This window comes from Misgurnus anguillicaudatus, chromosome 3 (genome assembly GCF_027580225.2).
Source record: "Misgurnus anguillicaudatus chromosome 3, ASM2758022v2, whole genome shotgun sequence".
NCBI classification, from domain to species: domain Eukaryota; kingdom Metazoa; phylum Chordata; class Actinopteri; order Cypriniformes; family Cobitidae; genus Misgurnus; species Misgurnus anguillicaudatus.
Genome location: NC_073339.2, coordinates 20,730,284 through 20,749,687, shown reverse-complemented (window position 1 = coordinate 20,749,687; position 19,404 = coordinate 20,730,284). Strand labels below are relative to the sequence as shown.

The window sequence follows — 19,404 nt, the reverse complement described above, 5'->3', positions numbered from 1 at the left end:
TTTTCAAGGATCTCCTATTGAGGCTATTAAAAAGCAGATTCATCATTAACGGCATGTTAACAATAAACAAGAGACACCCCAGTGCTTGACCTCCCATCAGTTCTCTCTTGTCCCTGTTTGTTATGCTCAGTGCCCTTTTACTTCTAGGGGAGGATGGGCCTCTGTACCTCTGCTTTCCATCTGTCTGTGACCGTTCTTTCAGTTCTGTATAGATCTGTTTGTGTGTGTTTGATGGAGCTCCACTTTATGACCATCTGTTTCTTGCTACCCACATCCATGATTGGAGGAGAGTGGGCTGAGATCCGGACATCGCTCCTTGCCCACTACCACTCTGGTTGTGTGCATGTGGGTGTGTTTGTATCATGTGTACTTTTAAAATGTTACTAGTGACGCATTGTGAATTTTACTCATCCTGACTTTAGATTTAGTAAATTTATTTAAAATACCTTGTGTGGCCACTGTAGGTTTTATTCTATTTGTAGAGAAATACTGACTCATATATCATACAGTTTCAGAAATGATGGATTTGAGTTGCAGATGCTTTTTTGAAGTTATTTTTGGTTTATATGCTTTTATTTGATAGGGCAATATATCAAGTTGACGGAAAAGTAGAGGTACCAGTATTGTATTGGCAAGGGACCTCGATCCAGGAATTGAACTCAACTAATAAGTGATCAACTAACTTCCCATAAATGTTGGCTATTAATTATTAAGTGCATCTTTTAAAGTAAATACACTGTTAAAATCATTTTCATTTTGGTGCAACTTTGTATTAGGTGTCTTTAACTGCTCACTATGCTATTTTCTCGTCTTCACTGTCAGAAAAAAGGTTCAAAAACGTACCTTTTTTGTCACTGGGGTGGTACCTTCAAAGGTTCATTTTAGTAGCTTTATGGGTATACAACACATTGAAATGTTGTACCCTTTGGGATACAATGTTATATTCTAAGGACCTATTGTGTATCTTAAGGAACAATTTTGTAACAGTTAACTGTACCTTTAAAGGTAAATTACACATTAAAATGAATTACAAAGTTGTTAAAATGCTTAAAACAATGTTGTGACTGCTAAGTTAGAGCTACATGCTAATTAATGCTATATACTAGCGTTTAGACAAACTTAACACTCAGAAACGTCCATTAACAATCTCCAAACAATTAGTTGTTCCTCAAAATCTGTATTTTCATCTGATACAGGCTCAAACATATAGAACTTTTAACTAATGTGAGCTACTGGTATGTGCCTCAGAGCACAGCAGAGCAGAGCTCACTATTATTATTCATGACCCTTCCAAATAAGGTAATAATAAACCTTTTAATTTAAAGGACACATTCTAGGGTTGTAAATGGACATGTAAAAACATTTCTGGATTTTTTTTAAACTTAATAAAGTTACAAACTTTCTATTTAAATATCAATTTAACATATTATTTCAATGCATTCTTTGGCACCTTTAATTTTGATTGAACATTTTCTTTATGTTTATTGATAAATAATATATAAAATACGACGAAACCGTTTTGTGGTAAAAGAGATGCAATAGTCCCCATCGTATTTATTTTATTTTACAGGTGATGATAAGTGACATTTTTTCACAAGGTTACACATCTTCTTTCATTCACCATTTTTGATGATAAAAGACTTCAAACATTTTACGCACTGTTGTTTACCCTATTCATAAAAAGTAGGGATGCACCGATAGGATTTTTTTTGGGCCGATACGATACCGATTTAAACAGACAACTTCTGGCCGATACCGATGCGGATATTAAACACTTGTATACAATACTATACAGTTGGTCTATTAGCTAGTTTATTTCTGCATCAAATTATTTTTACTGAACATGGATTGGATCTAATTAACATTCAACTGACCAACATAATAAGAGAGGCACAAATTAAGCTAAAACAAGATAATAAAACAGCATGACAACCTTCAAAGGTGGTTTTTGCTATTCAGCATTTATTTTATTAACAACATTAACTCATTTTTTACATATAATGGATTTCTTTATGCAATTAATTAACAATCGGTATCGGCCTTCTCGTGCCATTGCCGATATGCCGATGGTTTCAAATTCATAAAAAATCGGTGGCCGATACATCGGTGCATCACTAATAAAAAGTGCCAGTTATTGGTGTTTTTAAATATTTATGCTCTAATTTCTCATTATGAATTACGGTTTATTACTTAATCAACAGTCACATGGTAACACCTATTAATTTCTCAAATAGTATTTCTCTCTTCTTCTCCCCCCATTCTAGATCACTTGTTTGCAAGATTTTTTCGGGGATGATGACGTGTTCATCGCATGCGGGCCTGAGAAGCACCGCTACGCACAGGATGATTTTGTGTTGGATCACAGCGGTAAGGCTTCTACAGCCTTTATAACCGGTAGGCTCAGCTAAACACTAACTTCATTTTAATGCCATCTTTAATCTAATTATGTGTATTTTTCACAGTTCATTTGCATTTTACCCAAATCAGGATTTTTGGAACAAATTTCCAAGCTGTATTTTTCCATGCACCATGCACTGCATGCAGCTTCATCAATTTATGATTTATGACCAGTTTAAATGCACCCAAAAAGCATAAATCTCTTACAAATTTAGTTTATATTATAAGAGTATCATCTCATGTATAGCCTTCATCTATTATTTTATTGTTGATGTTACTGACTTATATGCAAATAGTAGACTTCTACACGGAAAAGTTATCATACTTTAGTATCTGTTGGACAATGGAGTCTTTCATTCACATACTGGGTTGAAGAAATAACTCCTTCTTCAAAAACGATCAAACAAATCTTTATACAGGAGGATGAATGATAACCATTGTCATAGGAAGCCATAGGAAGTTATCTGAAGCTTCCCACCATTGCCCAATGTGTAGTTTTTGTATCCTGGTGAACTTGAAAGTGTGTGTGCACTGTAAATAATGATATCAAATTAACATATGTTACTTTAAATTAACAAGTAAAAAAATTCAACTTGTTTGTTTTTCTAAGTTATCAAAAAGTCAACTTATCATAAGTCAAAACTTAAAATAGAATGTTGTTTTAACTTTACAACGTGGGGACATAAAGGCAATCTTTGATTTGCTGACATTCATTTATGAATTTTTGAGTTTTGCCCTGTAATTTACATCCGGTTTCGCTGAAACACGTCTAGTTTTGCACCACACATGCACTGTAATAGCTTGATTCATAGCCTTACAAATTTAGTTCATCTGGTCGGCAGTTTGTCCTAGTTCCTCACCACTGCCCTACTTAGACTAAGTAGGACTTTTCCAAAAATATAAAGAAACGGCAAGTTAGCGTCTGATGCTATTTACTGCTTAACTTTTTCTTCTCACAGCAGATGTGGAACGCTTCAATTGAACCTTAATCTTCTGTAACGAAAGAGCTCATTACATTTATTCTCGCAGAAGCTGCTATTAAATGCTTGCGTTAATTCCCATGAAACAGATGATCTGGACGCTAATGGTGTTTAAACATCGCTGTTCAGCTTGTTTTATTGTTGTCACTTGACGGTATGGTACTCATCAGCTAATTTATCGCAGCACAGATAAACAGATGCCAGAGAATCGATGGGATGAGTCGAGCCTGCTTTGCTGTTCTGCTATATGAGTCATTCCTTAAAAAAGCAGTAACATTCTGCACCTTCTTCTCTCATTAGAGCAATGGGCTGTTCAATAGGCCTTGGGCAGACAGTTAAAAGTCTTGGCACTTGCAACGCTGAAATATCTCTTCAGATGTTTCTTCACCACTGATTTACTCTAGATTTGCTCTGATACAAGCATGACTGGACTGGGCAGTGAATCTGTTTTGGTGTTCATGTCAGCGTGATGAATCGCAGACAGATTAAAGGATAAACTTAATAATTGCTGTTAATTCTTGCACCTTTGTTAAATCTCTGAATTTATTGATTCATAAAAACCTAACCCTAAATCTTTTTTAAAACTGTATTTTTATGAGACATTAAGTGTATAATTTTCATCCAATTAATTGAGTCTGTATTGTTTCCAGAGTGTCGAGTACTCAAGACATCTTACGCTCCTCGTTCTCCTGCCCCTGTGAGACACTCTGGTAGTAAAAGTCCAGGACTGACCCGACGCAGCAAATCCCCCGGTTCAGGTGAATATACAATGCATTGGTCTAGTTACACCAAGCTGCTTGGAAATTTCCCCGTAGCCTTTTCCAGCCTTATGGAGGAGTACAATTTTGTCACTAGTGTCTTTGGACAGCTCTTTGGTCTTGGCCATGTTAGTAGTTGGATTGTTACTGATTTTATGGGGTGGACAGGTGTCTTTATGCAGCTAACGACCTCAAACAGGTGCATCTAATTTAGGATGATATAAAGTGGAGGTGGACATTTTAAAGGCAGATTAACAGGTCTTTGAGGGTCAGAATTCTAGCTGATAGGTGTTCAAATACTTTGCAGCTGTATCATACAAATAAATAGTTAAAACATTTTTTTAGATTATGTCTCTCACAGTGGACATGCACCTATGATGACAATTTCAGACCCTTACGTGATTTCTAAGTGGGAGAACTTGCAAAATAGCAGGGTGTTCAAATACGTATTTTCCTCACTGTATATATTTCTATAACCCTTAACAATCATTTAGTTTGTTTGTAATGAAAGGATTTTCCCTCAGGATCCAAAGTTTGCTTCAGTGCTCTCAGGGACAAGTTTGAAAAATAACAAAAACAGAAACATTCAGATTTATTGTGATTGACATGTCCCCGAATCTTGTATCTTTCATTCGTTGTCATAATCCCACGCCTGTCAAGGTCCCATCACAACTTTCTGCTTATTGTCATACTGGATTCTTTTTTACTTTCTTTCTTTCCTTTTCCTTTTATAGGGAGACGAAGTGGTGGAAACTTCTCTAGTCAGTCTCCAGTAAAATCACCAAGTAAGTTTTGCTGCTAATACACAAACATTTTTAAAATGGGTAAATTACAGTTAGTACACTGGGGCAGTTTCCCAGACAGGGTTTATCCTACACTGCAAAAAATTATATCAAATCAACATATATTTTTGTGTTACCTTAAATCAGTGCTTCTCAAATAGTGGGGCGGGACCCCCAGGGGGGGCTCGAAGCGACACCGGGGGGGGGGGGGGATGTTGGCACGAGCCCCCGGGGAAAATACTTTTTCAGGAAGTGATTTTTTTGCACCGTCACTTAAAGACATTACACCCCAATCACGCTGATAAGCCACTTGATTTTTTTATTATTATTATGTATTGATTATATATAATTAAATTTTTCAGTATCAAATGGTCAAAAATATTATACTTTATATAAGGATAGATTTTTTTATTTCAGGCAAATTGATGCATTTTAAGTCTTTTCTGTTACAGACTAAAAAACAATGTTATTCTTTGTTGTAAGTTGATCGATATTTCTTTTTTGGTTTCGTTTTGTGTTTTCTCAATGTTAATAAGGATACAATGTTTTGCAGATGTGTAATTTAATAGACAAATTATACTATTTACAGTCGCGGCGGAGAGTTGGGGGGGCGCGAAATGTTTACTTCTTCTTAGGGGGGGCGTGACAGAAAATAATTGAGAAGCACTGCCTTAAATTAAAGAGCACCTATTTTCCGATTCATGTTTTTAAATTTAATTTGGTGTGTAAGTGTGTATTAGTACATGTTAACGATATGCAAAAGGTACAAACCCCAAAGTAAACGATGACGCGAGTTATTGTCTCCAACCTAAATCTCTTTTCTTGCACTACAACAAACACATGGATTGTAGGCAATAGTTTACTTCCTGGGATTGGTGATGTAGACAAGACCGACATTATCATAATTCCTCCCGCTTCGGACTCACAAGTTAACTCCTGTTAGCATTGCATTGTGCACAAATCTTTTAAACATGGTAAGGAACATAACAAAAAATTTAATATTTGGAAAATAATGTGTTTTTAACCATAAACCACGCAAACACATTGTATTATACCAAATACACAAAATAATGTGCTCTTTAATAAATTAAGTTAATCAATTTCAGCTTGTTTTTCTATCTTAATTTGTCACAAGTCAAATTAAAAAAGTTGGTTGAGTAATTAAGTTCATGATTAATTTTTTACAGTGTAGTCCCAGACTAAAATGCATGTTTGAGGTGCCTTCATTTAAAAACATCTTGCATTGACATATCTTAACATACACTCACCTAAAGATTATTAGGAACACCTGTTCAATTTCTCATCAATGCAATTATCTAATCAACCATCACATGGCAGTTGCTTTAATGCATTTGAGGGTGTGGTCCTGGTCAAGACAACCTCCTGAACTCCAAACTGAATGTCAGAATGGGAAAGAAAGTTGATTTAAGCAATTTTGAGCGTGGCATGGTTGTTGGTGCCAGACGGGCCGGTCTGAGTATCTGCTCAGTTACTGGGATTTTCACTCACAAGCATTTCTAGGGTTTACAAAGAATGGTGTGAAAAGGGAAAAACATCCAGTATGCTGGAGTCCTGTGGGCGAAAATCCTTGTTGATGCTAGAGGTCAGAGGAAAATGGGCCGACTGATTCAAGCTGATAGAAGAGCAACTTAGACTGAAATAACCACTTGTTACAACCAAGGTATGCAGCAAAGCATTTGTGAAGCCACAACATGCACAACGTTGAGACAGATGGGCTACAACTGCAGAAGACCCCACCGGGTACCACTCATCTCCACTACAAATAGGAAAAAAAGAGGCTACAGTTTGCTAGCCTGGCTCTGCCCTCCTACGTGCTTCCACTTTATTTTCATTTCGCTTCAGTACTATGTCTGGGACTGCTGTGTAGAGTAGGGATCGACCGGTGTGGATTTTTCAGTGCCGATGCCGATACCGATTTTTGTTTCATCAGCCTTAGCCGATGACCGATACAGGCTGCCGATTTTCTTGAGCCGATATTTGAAGCCGATACTGCTTTTGCTCACTCAATTTACATCATAAAAATTATGTAAAAAAATGGCATTTTGTTAAAAAGAGATGTTATTAGTTTGGACAGTTCTTACATTCATTTTAGTCTAGGACTAGTCTAATCCCTGTCCGGGAAACCGCCCCATAGAGATGAGAAATAAAAACCAGCTTTGTTCAGCTATGATCAGCTGTTAGGCCGAGCTTTCGATGTTGTCGTGGAAAGGTTAATTGTTTTAGTCACATGACCTGCAATCGCTTGCGGGTTCCAGCACTCTGTCTGTAAATAATGGCAGAAAAAAATCGGCGAACATGGCAGCCACGTATCGGCCGATGCCGATACACATAAAACTCGCAAATATCGGCCCGATATATCGGCTGGCCGATATATCGGTCTATCACTAGTGTAGAGTTTCGTTTTCTCTTGCAAAAATCTGCAGGTCCAATCAGCGAACAGAGGGTGGTGGCTAAGAACGGTGATGTTGAGGTTGTGCGTCAGTTTGAGTTGTAGTTCAGTAATGGCAGCGGAGAAAGACGTGAGAAAAGCTATAAGCGTGAGAAAAACGTTGTTGCAAAACTGCCGAATATACAGAAGTTTAAGCCGGAGCAAGAACAATGTTTGCTAAGTTTTGTTAGTCTGATCATTCGGACTTGTTGTTTCCGGCTGGTTTCGGTGCATGATATACGTCACAACCACACGTTAGCGATCGCCTATGGCAGGTCCTGAGTGACTCTGGGCAGATCCAATAGTTTTAAACTTTAACAGAGGACTCTCCTTAACGGAAGTAACGCTTTGCAATGGAGCGTGGCCAGACTCCCTGTAGAAATGAAATGAATGTACGAGAGTCTGGTTGGACCAGGCCAACAATTTGCACGAGCTCACCAAAATTGGACAGTTGAAGACAGGAAAAATGTTGCCTGGTCTGATTAGTCTCCATTTCTGTTGAGACATTCAGATTGTAGAGTCAGAATTTGGTGTAAACAGAATGAGAACATGGATCCATTATGCCATTGTTACCACTGTGTAGGCTGGTGGTGGTGGTGTAATGGTGTGGGGGATGTTTTCTTGGCATACTTTAGGCCCCTTAGTGCCAATTGGGCATCGTTTAAATGCCACGGCCTACCTGAGCATTGTTTCTGACCAAGTCCATCCTTTATGACCACCATGTACCCATCTGATGGATACTTCCAGCAGGATAATGCACCATGTCACAAAGCTCGAATCATTTCAAATTGGTTTCTTGAACATGACAATGAGTTCACGGTACAAAAAAGGCCCCCACAGTCACCAGATCTCAACCCAATAGAGCATCTTTGGGATGTGGTGGAACGGGAGCTTTGTGCCCTGGATGTGCATCCCACAAATCTCCATCAAATGCAAGATACTCTCCTATCAATATGGGCCAACATTTCTAATGAATGCTTTCAGCACCTTGTTGAATCAATGCCACGTAGAATTAAGAAAGTTCTGAAGGCGAAAGACGGGTCAACTACAGTTTTAGTATGGTGCTCCTAATAATCCTTTAGGTGAATGTATAAGTGCCATTGTTCGTCTCAAGATGCACACCAGTAGGTATGTTTGTAGAAAACTACTTTAATGTCCTAATATAACTAAGGCCTAGTCCTGGATTAATCTAAACCCTGTCCAGTAAACTGCCCCTATAAATTCTTAATAGTATGCATGATTATGATATGTATACAAATAATAGTTTCAAATGTGGTTAATGTGTTTTGTTGATCTGCATTTTCGGCCATTTCTAAAAAGTTTTTTTTTTTACTTTAAAACAGATGTGGGCTAAATTAAATTCAAAAAAAGAAAAGTTCAAAAATGCATAATATTAGTGTGTTGTTAAGGTATTTTTAATTGGGAATTTGCATTATAAACCTCCAAAGCCATAGTAATGGTTCAGACATTTAAAGGCGCTCTAAGCGAATTCACGCGTTTTAGACCATAAAACATTTTTTTGTTACATACAGCAAACATCTCCTCACTATCTGCTTGCTGCCTGTCCGCTGATCAAACTGTAAAAAACGCAATCTCTGTAGACAGCAGGCTTCGCAAACCGCAATAAAAACACAGTGGCCAAACCTAGCACCACGAAACAAAACAAAGTGTTCCAGCCAATAAACGACAAGAAGGATTTGAGGGTGGGGGCTGGGCGCGTTCATGAAAGCACGGAAGGGAGTGGGAGGAGTTAGCTACGCTCCGTTTGTTTGAAAACAATTCAAACATCAACAAAAAGTGATGTCTCACAGATTCGCTTAGAGCATCTTTAATAAAAGAACCGGCACCTTATAAAGTTCATGAGTATATTGAGAGGAATTTCCCAGCTTGATGTTAAACTGATCTGAAGGACATTCATCTGAGGAATTAGCAGTGTGTGACCTCCTGCTCTCCAGTGAAGCATTCAATCATGTTAATAGCTCTCCTCCACGGCCTTCCAAATCCATCAGCTACTATACAGAGCTATTTAAAACTCCCTCACTGGCCACAGAACCGAACCCTGACACCTACACACTTTAATCTGGGCAGACTGTTGGATGCTAAATTCAAGCATCCTCATTTGCCTTTTGCTTAGACCAGCTGTTGCAGTGCTCTCTCTCTTTCTCACACACGCACACAACTGCAAGGGCCCTATCACATGTCTAAGGAGAAATCTGTGCATGCCACCTCCAAAAGAGTCAGCGGGAAACATAAGAACAGCTTTTCTACAAAGCTGTGCACCCTGCGGAGACTGACGTAGTTGGGATGCAGTCCATAAAGTGCTGTTTTTGTGTTGCTGAGTTGTACTGACACAAAATACGTGGATGAGACATTCGGTAAATGGAATTTTGCTCGGTGCAGTAAAACAGGCATTTTCTCTCTTGGTCTTTTTCTGATTAATGTGACTAATTTGAAGCGGTTTGAGTGTGTGTTGAGAGTCACTGTGGTGCAGGATACAGATGATCTTTGTATTCTTGCCCTCTTGACTTTAACTAAACCCAAACAAGAAGAGGAGAGCTTATCGAAACTCAAAGGTGCAGTATATAATGTGACATTTCTGTTTATTGGACCTCATTCACTAATAATTGTGTTCGATTTCAATAGGGACTTATACAATTTCTGCTGTATTTGCAAGAGGTGCACATGCCCATACACTAAAAACATTGGATTGCTTTCAAATCATGGTTGCACATATTTTTGCACTGGCATCAATTAACAAAATCCTTTGCGTTCTTATTTTTCACTCTCATTATCTCACACTGACCAGTTATTTAAATAAAAAATGACTTCAAATCTAAATCACTGCTGGAGATATCTGATGCCAACGTCCGCATCGATATGATGACTATAAAAATAAGAACTTTCTCTCTTTTCCCTCCCTCTTCTTGTCTTTCTCTTCAGTAAATGGAGCACCCAACAGCCAAATCACAACCCCCAAATCCACCAAATCCTCTAGCTCCTCCCCGACCAGCCCCCGCAGCATGCGCAACTTCAAGGTAAACCTTTTGGCATAGCAACAAGCTTCATCTTTGCTCCTAATCACTTCACAGGAAAAACATCCCAAGTTTCAGAATAGATTATTTTTTGTCAAAAATAATTTCAGGCATCTGTATGCCGACTGTCTTGATCTAAAGAGTTTAGCTTAAGTTAACAGAGAATCTCTCCGTCATATATTTAGGCAACTTTTTTCTAATTTAACCTCCTAAAACCTGGAGTTTGCACATACGTGGTCATCATATTTTTTGTTGTTTGCACCATAATACTTAATTCTGTGAAACTGGAACCTGTTGTACACAAACATGGACAATTACACGGCTTCATGTTTTATATTTATTGGTTCTTCCTATCCCAAAATAGCTGGAAGAATTCCAAAATGTCAGGTGTAGGAATAATTTTAAAGTTATAATACACAAAGGTACCCCAAGATAAAGTGCTTTATAGGTCACACTTTATTGCAGCAAATAGCAACAATATAATTTATATATCCATTATGTCCTTACTGATCAGGGGCGGAGTGGCGATTGGGAGAGTCTGGACTTTTCCCGGTGGGCCGGTAGTGTTTTGAGGCCGCGAGGGCCGGTCTGATAATAATGTAGTTACTGTAGTTATACAGGTCCAATGTCCAGGATTTTCAAAAATATAGGGGGATCAGTGAGCGGCCCCTCTCCAAATGGCATAGCCCGTCTGCTTTTGATGTAAAAAAGCCGCCAAACGCCTGTTTATTGCAGTACGTATGCGGTCGGATCCGTCAAGCGGATAGACTATTTGATAGACTATTAGTAAGTGTGGATTAAGGATGTTTAAAATCTCTAGCCTGGTGGTCAGGACATGAATGGATCAAATCAGTAGATTTGCAAAGGTTTATTTATCTCCACATATATATCATATAAAATTAGCAGGCAGGGTAACTTTGCAGTATACCACATTATATATTTCCAACTATGTGATTTCCATAGTATAGACGAGATTATTCAACGGCAATATGGCAATAAATATCCTCACAACATTATTATTTCATTATTATTTTCAAAGGAACTGTATTCTTACAGTTATTCAAAGATGCACACATTATTCCGCATACAGTATGATTTGAATATTAGACGAGAGTATTCATGCCAGCAATGAACATCTCATATGGCAATAAATATCCACATATAACTTAACATAACAGCATAATGAAATGAATAAACAAAGAAGCAGGATTGACATGTAAATTGTATTATTATTACGGGAAAAACAGCAATATTACTGAAATAAAGTAAATGCACCAATCACATTGTTAACCGCACTAACAAGTCTAAATAAGCAATAACAGTGGAAAAACATTATTATCTCTTAAAACTTTATTTAACAAAAATTATATTTAAAGAAAATGCTTCTTACAGTTATTCACAGATGCACACATTATTCCATGTATTATTTCCTGTTTGAGAACGTTTGTCTCTGGCCTCGCTCTGTTATGTAATAGCTAAATGGGTGGGCATTCCTGTCTTTCAAACAGGTATCATTTTGTATAGTTACTCATTTAGGAAAATTAGCCATGATTTTATGTTTTTGTTTTTTTGGCAGATTGATTATGATTTGTATTACCCTAGTTTTACTACAAATATGAGACCTTAGTAATTTATTTTTTATTTTTTACCACAGAGGGCCGGTGGTCTACGAAATTTCCCGGTAGATTTTTTTGGTCCCACTCCACCCCTGTTACTGATATAAAGTTCAAAAGTTTACTTAAATCACATTTAGTAATAATATATATTTAATCTTATAACTTTATAAGAGCATTCATCTTTATTTAATACCCTAATGGTTTTTGGCATTAAAACAATAATTTTAACCAATACAATCTATTTTTGGCTATTGCTGCAAATATACCCATGCTACTTGTGCTGGTTTTGTGGTCCAGGGTCACAAATATACATAAATTGTAATGAAAAATCCACTTTGACAACATACTGTGAGTCAAGCCATTAATGTTGAGATGTTTTTGCAGCAAACTGTAGTTAAACCAAAGGTCAAAGTCAAGTACAATCAAAGGCTTGAGAGCTCCTAGAGTTAATCTCCTTAACTCACCTGCCTGTCACATAGATACTCTAAGCTTCTTGTTGTGTCAAGGAGAAACTGTTGAAGAGGAGAGACTTTTCATGCATTGAAGAAATCTAGTACATATAATGACTCCTTAGAAATGATTTTTGAAGGGGGTTATTTGAAACACCCTCACAGAGTCAATCCAATGGGAGAAAAATAAGAGATCTCAATTGTATTACTTGACAGCAAATAGGTTAAATGGAGAGTGAGTACCTAGTTTCTCACATTTTAGTTAGAAAAAAATATCGCTTTGGTCCTCTCCAGAGTTTCAGAAGATATCTTAACAATATCACATAGATTCTTAGGAAATCAATCAAAAGTCAAAGAATTTGAAAACTTTTTTTAAATTGTTCATATTTAAAATTCTTTAACAGAATTTGTGGAGAAACTTTTGAGAGAATGCTACCTTAATGAAAGATAAATAGGAGTTTTCCAAGATTTTGAAAGAGCAATATCTAAGCAATAAACTTAACAAAGTGACAAGGCTTGGTGATATCAATAATAAAACAATTATGAATAAAATCAATAATTCAGTTTGCAGTTAGATAAATTTTCATAAAATCGCAATTTGACCACTCACTTATATGGAACAAATAGTTCTGTTAACAAATATTGTTTTTTCAAACATGTCTTGATGAATTACTTCAGTTTTCAACCTTTATTTTCTTTCTCATACTTAAGATGTTGTTAAGTTTAAAGCTGCTCAGCAGCTACGTTCTTTATATGTTGCTCCTGAATTTAGGCTTATTGTAGACCCTATGAATCAATGGTGAATTTACATAAATATCTTCCCACTTGCCTTTAGTTTAGTTGCAACAAGCGGATGGGAGTACCCCTCCGTCTGACTCCACAGGTATTATGAAACTCTGCCATCTGTAGCAGCATTTCTAACTCGTTGAAGTTCCCTCTAGGTATTCATGCCTTCAGTTGGGATCTAACAACAATTTCCACCACCATGTCATCCAAAATGTTGATGTCTGTCTTTGTTCAGTCAAGAAGAAATTCTGTTTTTGAGGAAAACATTCCAGAATTGTTCTCATTTTAATGGACTTTAATGGACCCCAACAGGTAACAGTTTTAATGCAGTTTCAAAGGACTCTAAACGAACCCAAACGATGCATAAGGATCTTATCTAGCAAAACGATTGTCATTTTTGACAAGAAAAATAAAAAATATGCACTTTTAAACCACAACTTCTCCTCTTCCTCCAGCGCGACCTATGTAATACGTCATCACGTCAAGAGGTCACGGATGACATATGCGAAACTACGCCCCAGTGTTTACAAATGTGGAGAAAGAGGACAGTTCCGACGTTGTTGTATGTCGAATGATACTAATAAATGTCTTTGTGTCAGTTTATTGTTTAAAATGGTCAGTAAATGTGCGTTTCATGTATGTAACACGTGACCTTTCCACGGCATTACGCAATTACGTGAGGTCGGGCTGGCGCGTCATAGGACCGGAGATAGACGAGAAGTTGTGGTAAAAGTGCGTATTTTTTATTTGTCTTATCAACAATGACAATCGTTTCACTAGATAAGACCCTTATGCCTCGTTTGGGATCTTTTAGAGTCCTTTGAAACTCTGTTGAAACTGCAATTTTAAACTGCATTAAAACAAATACGTGTTGGTGTCCATTAAAATTAGAAAAATCATGGAATGTTTTCCTCAAAAATCATAATTTCTTTTTGACTGAACAAAGAAAGACATCAACATTTTGGATGACATGATGTTGAGTAAATTATCTGGATTTTCTTACGAAAGTGGACTAATCCTTTAATTCAGATTTGTATTAAAAAAATTGACACCTTGTAATATCCAACTGCTATCTGTGTACCTAGAGGAATCCTTCAGCGTCTATTAAACCAGCTTTAAGCAAATTGGCATTTGTCTTCATTGGCTTACTTAGTTTAAAGGTGTGTTCGACTTCATGCGGCGCTGCGCAGACCGATCGGCGGCTGACTTGAAGCAGTGCATTCCGATTAGTCATTTTGTCCGACTTCAGCTGGCGCTGCGGGCACGTGACTGTGTCATATGGTTTTTCAAGTACCGCGCGAGCGTTTCGAGAGTAGCCGGCTAGCTCCGCCGGTCCAGCTTCTCCAGAGCGGCTGCACGGAGTTGTGATGACGTAACAGCTTTACGTGATTGGTCGCCTCACTGATGACAACGATCACGTGCGTTTCAAGTTTAATCCAACCTTTAGTTCCACTAATAAACATTATAAATTCATGTTTTAAAACAGGAAAAAAACACTTTAATGTGCTAAAATATGTTATATTGTGTCGTGTAATAAAAATGAAAATAACACTCTATTGGTATTTTAATAATATAGGCTTGTTTCCAGTTATTTTCGGGTATACAGTATAAGCAGCAATTAAAATATTCAATATAAAATGTTTCTGGTAACTTTTTATTAAAAGGTTTGTTTTTATCAAATTCAGCATCCAAGTCACTTCACCTAAGATTAAAAACAAGGAAACACGGCGCACACGTCACCACGGCAAGCAGCAGGCGCCCGGCTTGACGGCTCCGCCTTCAGTTCCTCCCTCGACTGCAAGCGGCAAACCTCGCCGATTGGTCTGCGCAGCGCCGGATGATCTCGAACACACCTTTAGTCTTTTCTCACGCCAATGTCACATGAGTTTAATTCTTATTTTGCTGCCTAATCAAGGTAACACCCAGGCTTTTTTAACCATGTAGATTGGCACACCATTTTAAATTCTTTAAGGTTCATTTTTGTTATGTCAGTCACTCATGTTATCTTACAGGCAGTTGCTTTGTTAGTTTAATTCCTGCTGTATTATCATAAATTATTTACGGATATGAAAGATAGCAGATTTTTTTGTGTACAAATTATTATACATTTTTAACTAGTTTAAATAGACTTACATAGACTAAAACGCCTGTCGTTCTTTTAAGTAATTTTTTTAAGGTGATTTATTTGAACTTCTTCTATTTGTAGATTCCAACACACCACTCCTCTATAACCAATGTGAACGGCTCCTTCGAGCATCCGCAGCAAAATACCAACAGTGTGAGCCCTGAAGGTACAATGGTCTCTCCACTATTATGCACTCACTCACCTTGCATCTCGCTGTGCGTTTCAAGCTCAGAAATCCCCAAAAGGGCATTTCAAGGGCACGACAGGCTGTGCTGGGGAAAGTGCTGACACACATGGTACTCTTTGCCACATTTGCACAGGCACTACACCACACACACTCTCAAACACTGGTGGCAGGGTATTGGGAAACATTACTGCCCAGCAGTGCATGAGTCAGATTGACCTTGAGTTTTTTTATCTGTGTAATGCACTAGAAAACAAGCGCATGCCCTAAAAGTGTCACCAAACAAAATTACAGTCTTTTGTTTGGAGAAACCAAACTGCTGACATAACATCCGAGCTGCCTGTTTTTCTAACCAACAATAGATGGTGGAGGGAGTGTTTGTAACGTCATTATTACATCTACTAGTCTGTCTGTCTAAAGATATCCTTAGCATGCTGTCTCTTAAGGATGTTTAACTTGTGTTGTTGACATTGTGTTGTCTCTTAGTTAATGGCAATCGGAACCTGGCTGCCTCTGCTATTTTGGACAAGTACAAAATTGGCAAAGTTATAGGTGATGGAAACTTTGCTTTTGTTAAGGAGTGTGTTGAACGGTAAGAAAACAACCAGTTTGTTAATTCATTGTCATCAATATCCTATAAGTGACATTCTCTTGTATGTGTTTTGGGTTGGATATGAATGCACAAAAACTCATAGTGTCGCTGCGTAAACAAAGTCTAATTGCCCCTTGGGGGGAAAATTGAACTATTGTATTGCAAGATGTGTTTTCCTCTCTTCAAATATACAATAGAATCACCACCTGCAGTTTAAGGTTCAGATCTTTAAGATAAAAGGTTTACAGCTCATCTTTTATGTACTGAAAGGAAATCAACCTTATCAAATGGTCCTTAAGGCTCATTTAGAACAGATCATTATAAACATTCCTGAAACAAAGGGCATTGTTCAGTTTTATCTTTTTTCCACAGATCCACCGGAAAGGAGTTTGCACTGAAAATCATTGATAAAAACAAATGCCGCGGCAAAGTGAGTCACGCTAACCTTATGGGTTCTCGTAGTGGGTGTAAGCATGAGATGTTGAGATGTGAATTATTTTTGTTGCGCCTGGTGTTTTGGTCCATTTTATCTGTCTGAATAAGATAATAATTCAAAAAGTGAAACTTGTATATTATATTCATTCATTACACACAGACTGATATATTTTAAATGTTTATTTCTTTTAATTTTGATGATAATAACTGACATATAAGGAAAATCCCAAATTCAGTATCTCAGAAAGTTAGAATATTGTGACTGCTGACTTGACAGTTGTCCAAAAGACGACCATTGACACCTTGCACAAGGAGGGCAAGACACAACAGTTAATTGCAAAAGAGACTGGCTGTTCACACAGCTCTGTGTCCAAGCACATTAATAGAGAGGCGAAGGGAAGGAAAAGATGTGGTCGAAAATAGTGTACAAGCAATAGGGATAACCGCACCCTGGAGAGGATTGTGAAACAAAAACCATTCAAAAATGTGGGGGAGATTCAAAAAAAGAGTGGACTGCAGCTGAAGTCAATGCTTCAAGAACACAGACGTATGCAAGACCTGGGTTTCAGCTGTCGCATTCCTTGTGTCAAACCACTCTTGAACAACAGACAGCGTCTCGCCTGAGCTAAAAACAAAAAGGACTGGACTGCTGCTGAGTGGTCCAAAGTTATCTTCTCTGATGAAAGTAAATTTTACATTTCCTTTGGAAATCAAGGTCCCAGAGTCTGGAGGAAGAGAGGCACACAATCCACATTGCTTAAGGTCCAGTGTAAAGTTTTCACAGTCAGTGATGGTTTGGGGTGCCATGTCATCTCCTGGTGTTTTCTGAGGTCCAAGGTCAATGCAGTCATATACCAGGAAGTTTCAGAGCACTTCATGCTTCCTGCTGCTGACCAACTTTATGGAGATGCATATTTAATTTTGCTGCATTGCTGCAGTAATTCAGGCAAAAGGAGCCCCAACTAAGTATTGAGTGCTGTACATGCTCATACTTTCCATGTTTATACTTTTAAGTTGGCCCAGATTTCTAAAAATCCTTTCTTTGTATTGGTCTCAAGTAATTTTCCGAGATACTCAATTTGGGATTTTCCTTAGTTGTCAGTAATAATCATCAAAATTAAAAGAAATAAACATTTGAAATATATCAGCATTTGTGTATTGAATGAATATAATATACAAGTTCACTTTTTGAATGAAATTTGTGAAATAATTCAACTTTTTGATGATTTTCTAATTATATGACCAGCACCTGTATATTGTCCCTCAAAGGGGAAAATTGTGTACAATTACAGTTTTTAATCAGTCGTTTTGGAGCATTTCTCAAAATTTTCGTTTTAAAAAGTGAATTTCTCAGAACAATTCGTACAAACTTCAGAACATCATGTCCTTCAAAAGCCTGTTAAATTCTTATTTCATTTATCAAAGGTAAATTTTTACATCAGTGAACATCAAAATGACAATGCCATCATAATGACAAGTTGTTGTGTGCTGTAACACATCCTGAAGTTTGCCTTCTCAGAGTTTTTCAAAATAAAAGTTAATTTATGTTTAAATGTCAGGAGTTCCTGTCGAGACAAAAGTAACACTTGATAATTTTGTCCTGCTTCTAATACTGTTGAATTATGTTGATAATTTATATTATTTATAGTTTTATATAATAACATTTTCATAGTGTTCATACAGTTGAAAAATATTTTATTTCATATTTGAAACAATTCAAGTTTGTACAGTCAGGTTGCTTTTGAAACATTTGATAAAACTGACATTTAAAATGAAAATGTAATTTCATTATTTTTTGCGAAGATAAAAACAAAATATGTTTGCAGTTACATATTAACAAGGTCATAGTCATGTATATTTACCAAAAATACGTGTTACGCAAACATTTATCTCGTTCTGTTGTGTTACTTTTGACCCACGTGTGTTACCTACTTCTGTCCCAGCTGTAACAATGCGCTACTTATGTTCAAAGTGAAATTATACTGAAGTCGTTTTACATTTGTTCAAAATTCCACCTAGTATTCAATATGCACTGTAAGAAATGTCAAAAACTAAAAATTTCAAGATCAACTTGACAGCAATTTATCAATTCAGTTCACATTAAAAAAATTATACAAAAAAACCCTGTGTAAAACATTGACAGATTATGACACAAAGGTCAACAATATTGCATTGTATGATAAACTAATTCCTAAATGTTTTGAGGTGTAAAACTATCCGATAAAAAACAGTATAATGTTTTTTGATGAAACTTGCATAAGCAATTGAAAATGTAGCAAACAATCTGCATGATTGTACTAGAGCATTTGCAATTTATCCAAAACAATGATAATTAGATTTTATGTTGTGCCCAAGTGATTTGATAATGTGGAGGTTGAATAATTTGAAAATTAATTTCTGATCTGAGAAATGCTTCAACGCTATAGAAAAACTGTAAACGAAACATAGGCCTATATTTATTAGTTAATAGTCAAATATTCATCCTTCTGCTTTCGTTCAAGTTTTTGCAGACAATAAGACAAATCTGATACAAAATTGTGACCCTGCCTGTGAACTCCCTGTGTTACTTTTGTGATTTATGTTTTTTACATAAAATCATCCTACATAATGTAAAGAACATTCTTAGAACATTTAATAACAAATATAACAACAAATATAAACTTGACATCTTTAACTCTTTTCCCGACAGAATTTTTAAAAAAAAGTTTTTCATAAAACTTTTACAAAATGCCTTCCAGAAAATGTTCTTCTATAAATATATGAACATACTATATATCAAATGAAAGAACAGACACTCTGCTTTCAAACAAACAAACAAA

At 36.8% G+C, this 19,404-nt stretch overlaps 1 protein-coding gene across 6 annotated transcripts in view; it reads left to right on the top strand.

The window, feature by feature from the left end:
* Positions 1–19,404, top strand: part of dclk2a (doublecortin-like kinase 2a) — a 53,768-nt gene that overhangs the window by 19,676 nt on the left and 14,688 nt on the right. For 3 of the 6 annotated variants that reach the window (XR_008644428.2, XM_055205097.2, XM_055205102.2), the window contains exons 3-10: positions 2,265–2,394; positions 4,028–4,135; positions 4,870–4,920; positions 10,307–10,401; positions 13,299–13,346; positions 15,456–15,540; positions 16,045–16,150; positions 16,523–16,580. Coding sequence is in view for 5 of the 6 variants with exons in the window: in XM_055205097.2 (XP_055061072.2) it covers positions 2,265–2,394; positions 4,028–4,135; positions 4,870–4,920; positions 10,307–10,401; positions 13,299–13,346; positions 15,456–15,540; positions 16,045–16,150; positions 16,523–16,580 (681 nt within the window). In the remaining variant the exon portion in view is untranslated. The remainder of the gene's footprint in view (positions 1–2,264; positions 2,395–4,027; positions 4,136–4,869; positions 4,921–10,306; positions 10,402–13,298; positions 13,347–15,455; positions 15,541–16,044; positions 16,151–16,522; positions 16,581–19,404) is intronic. The other 3 variants (XM_055205100.2, XM_055205103.2, XM_055205101.2) reach the window with 3 other exon arrangements.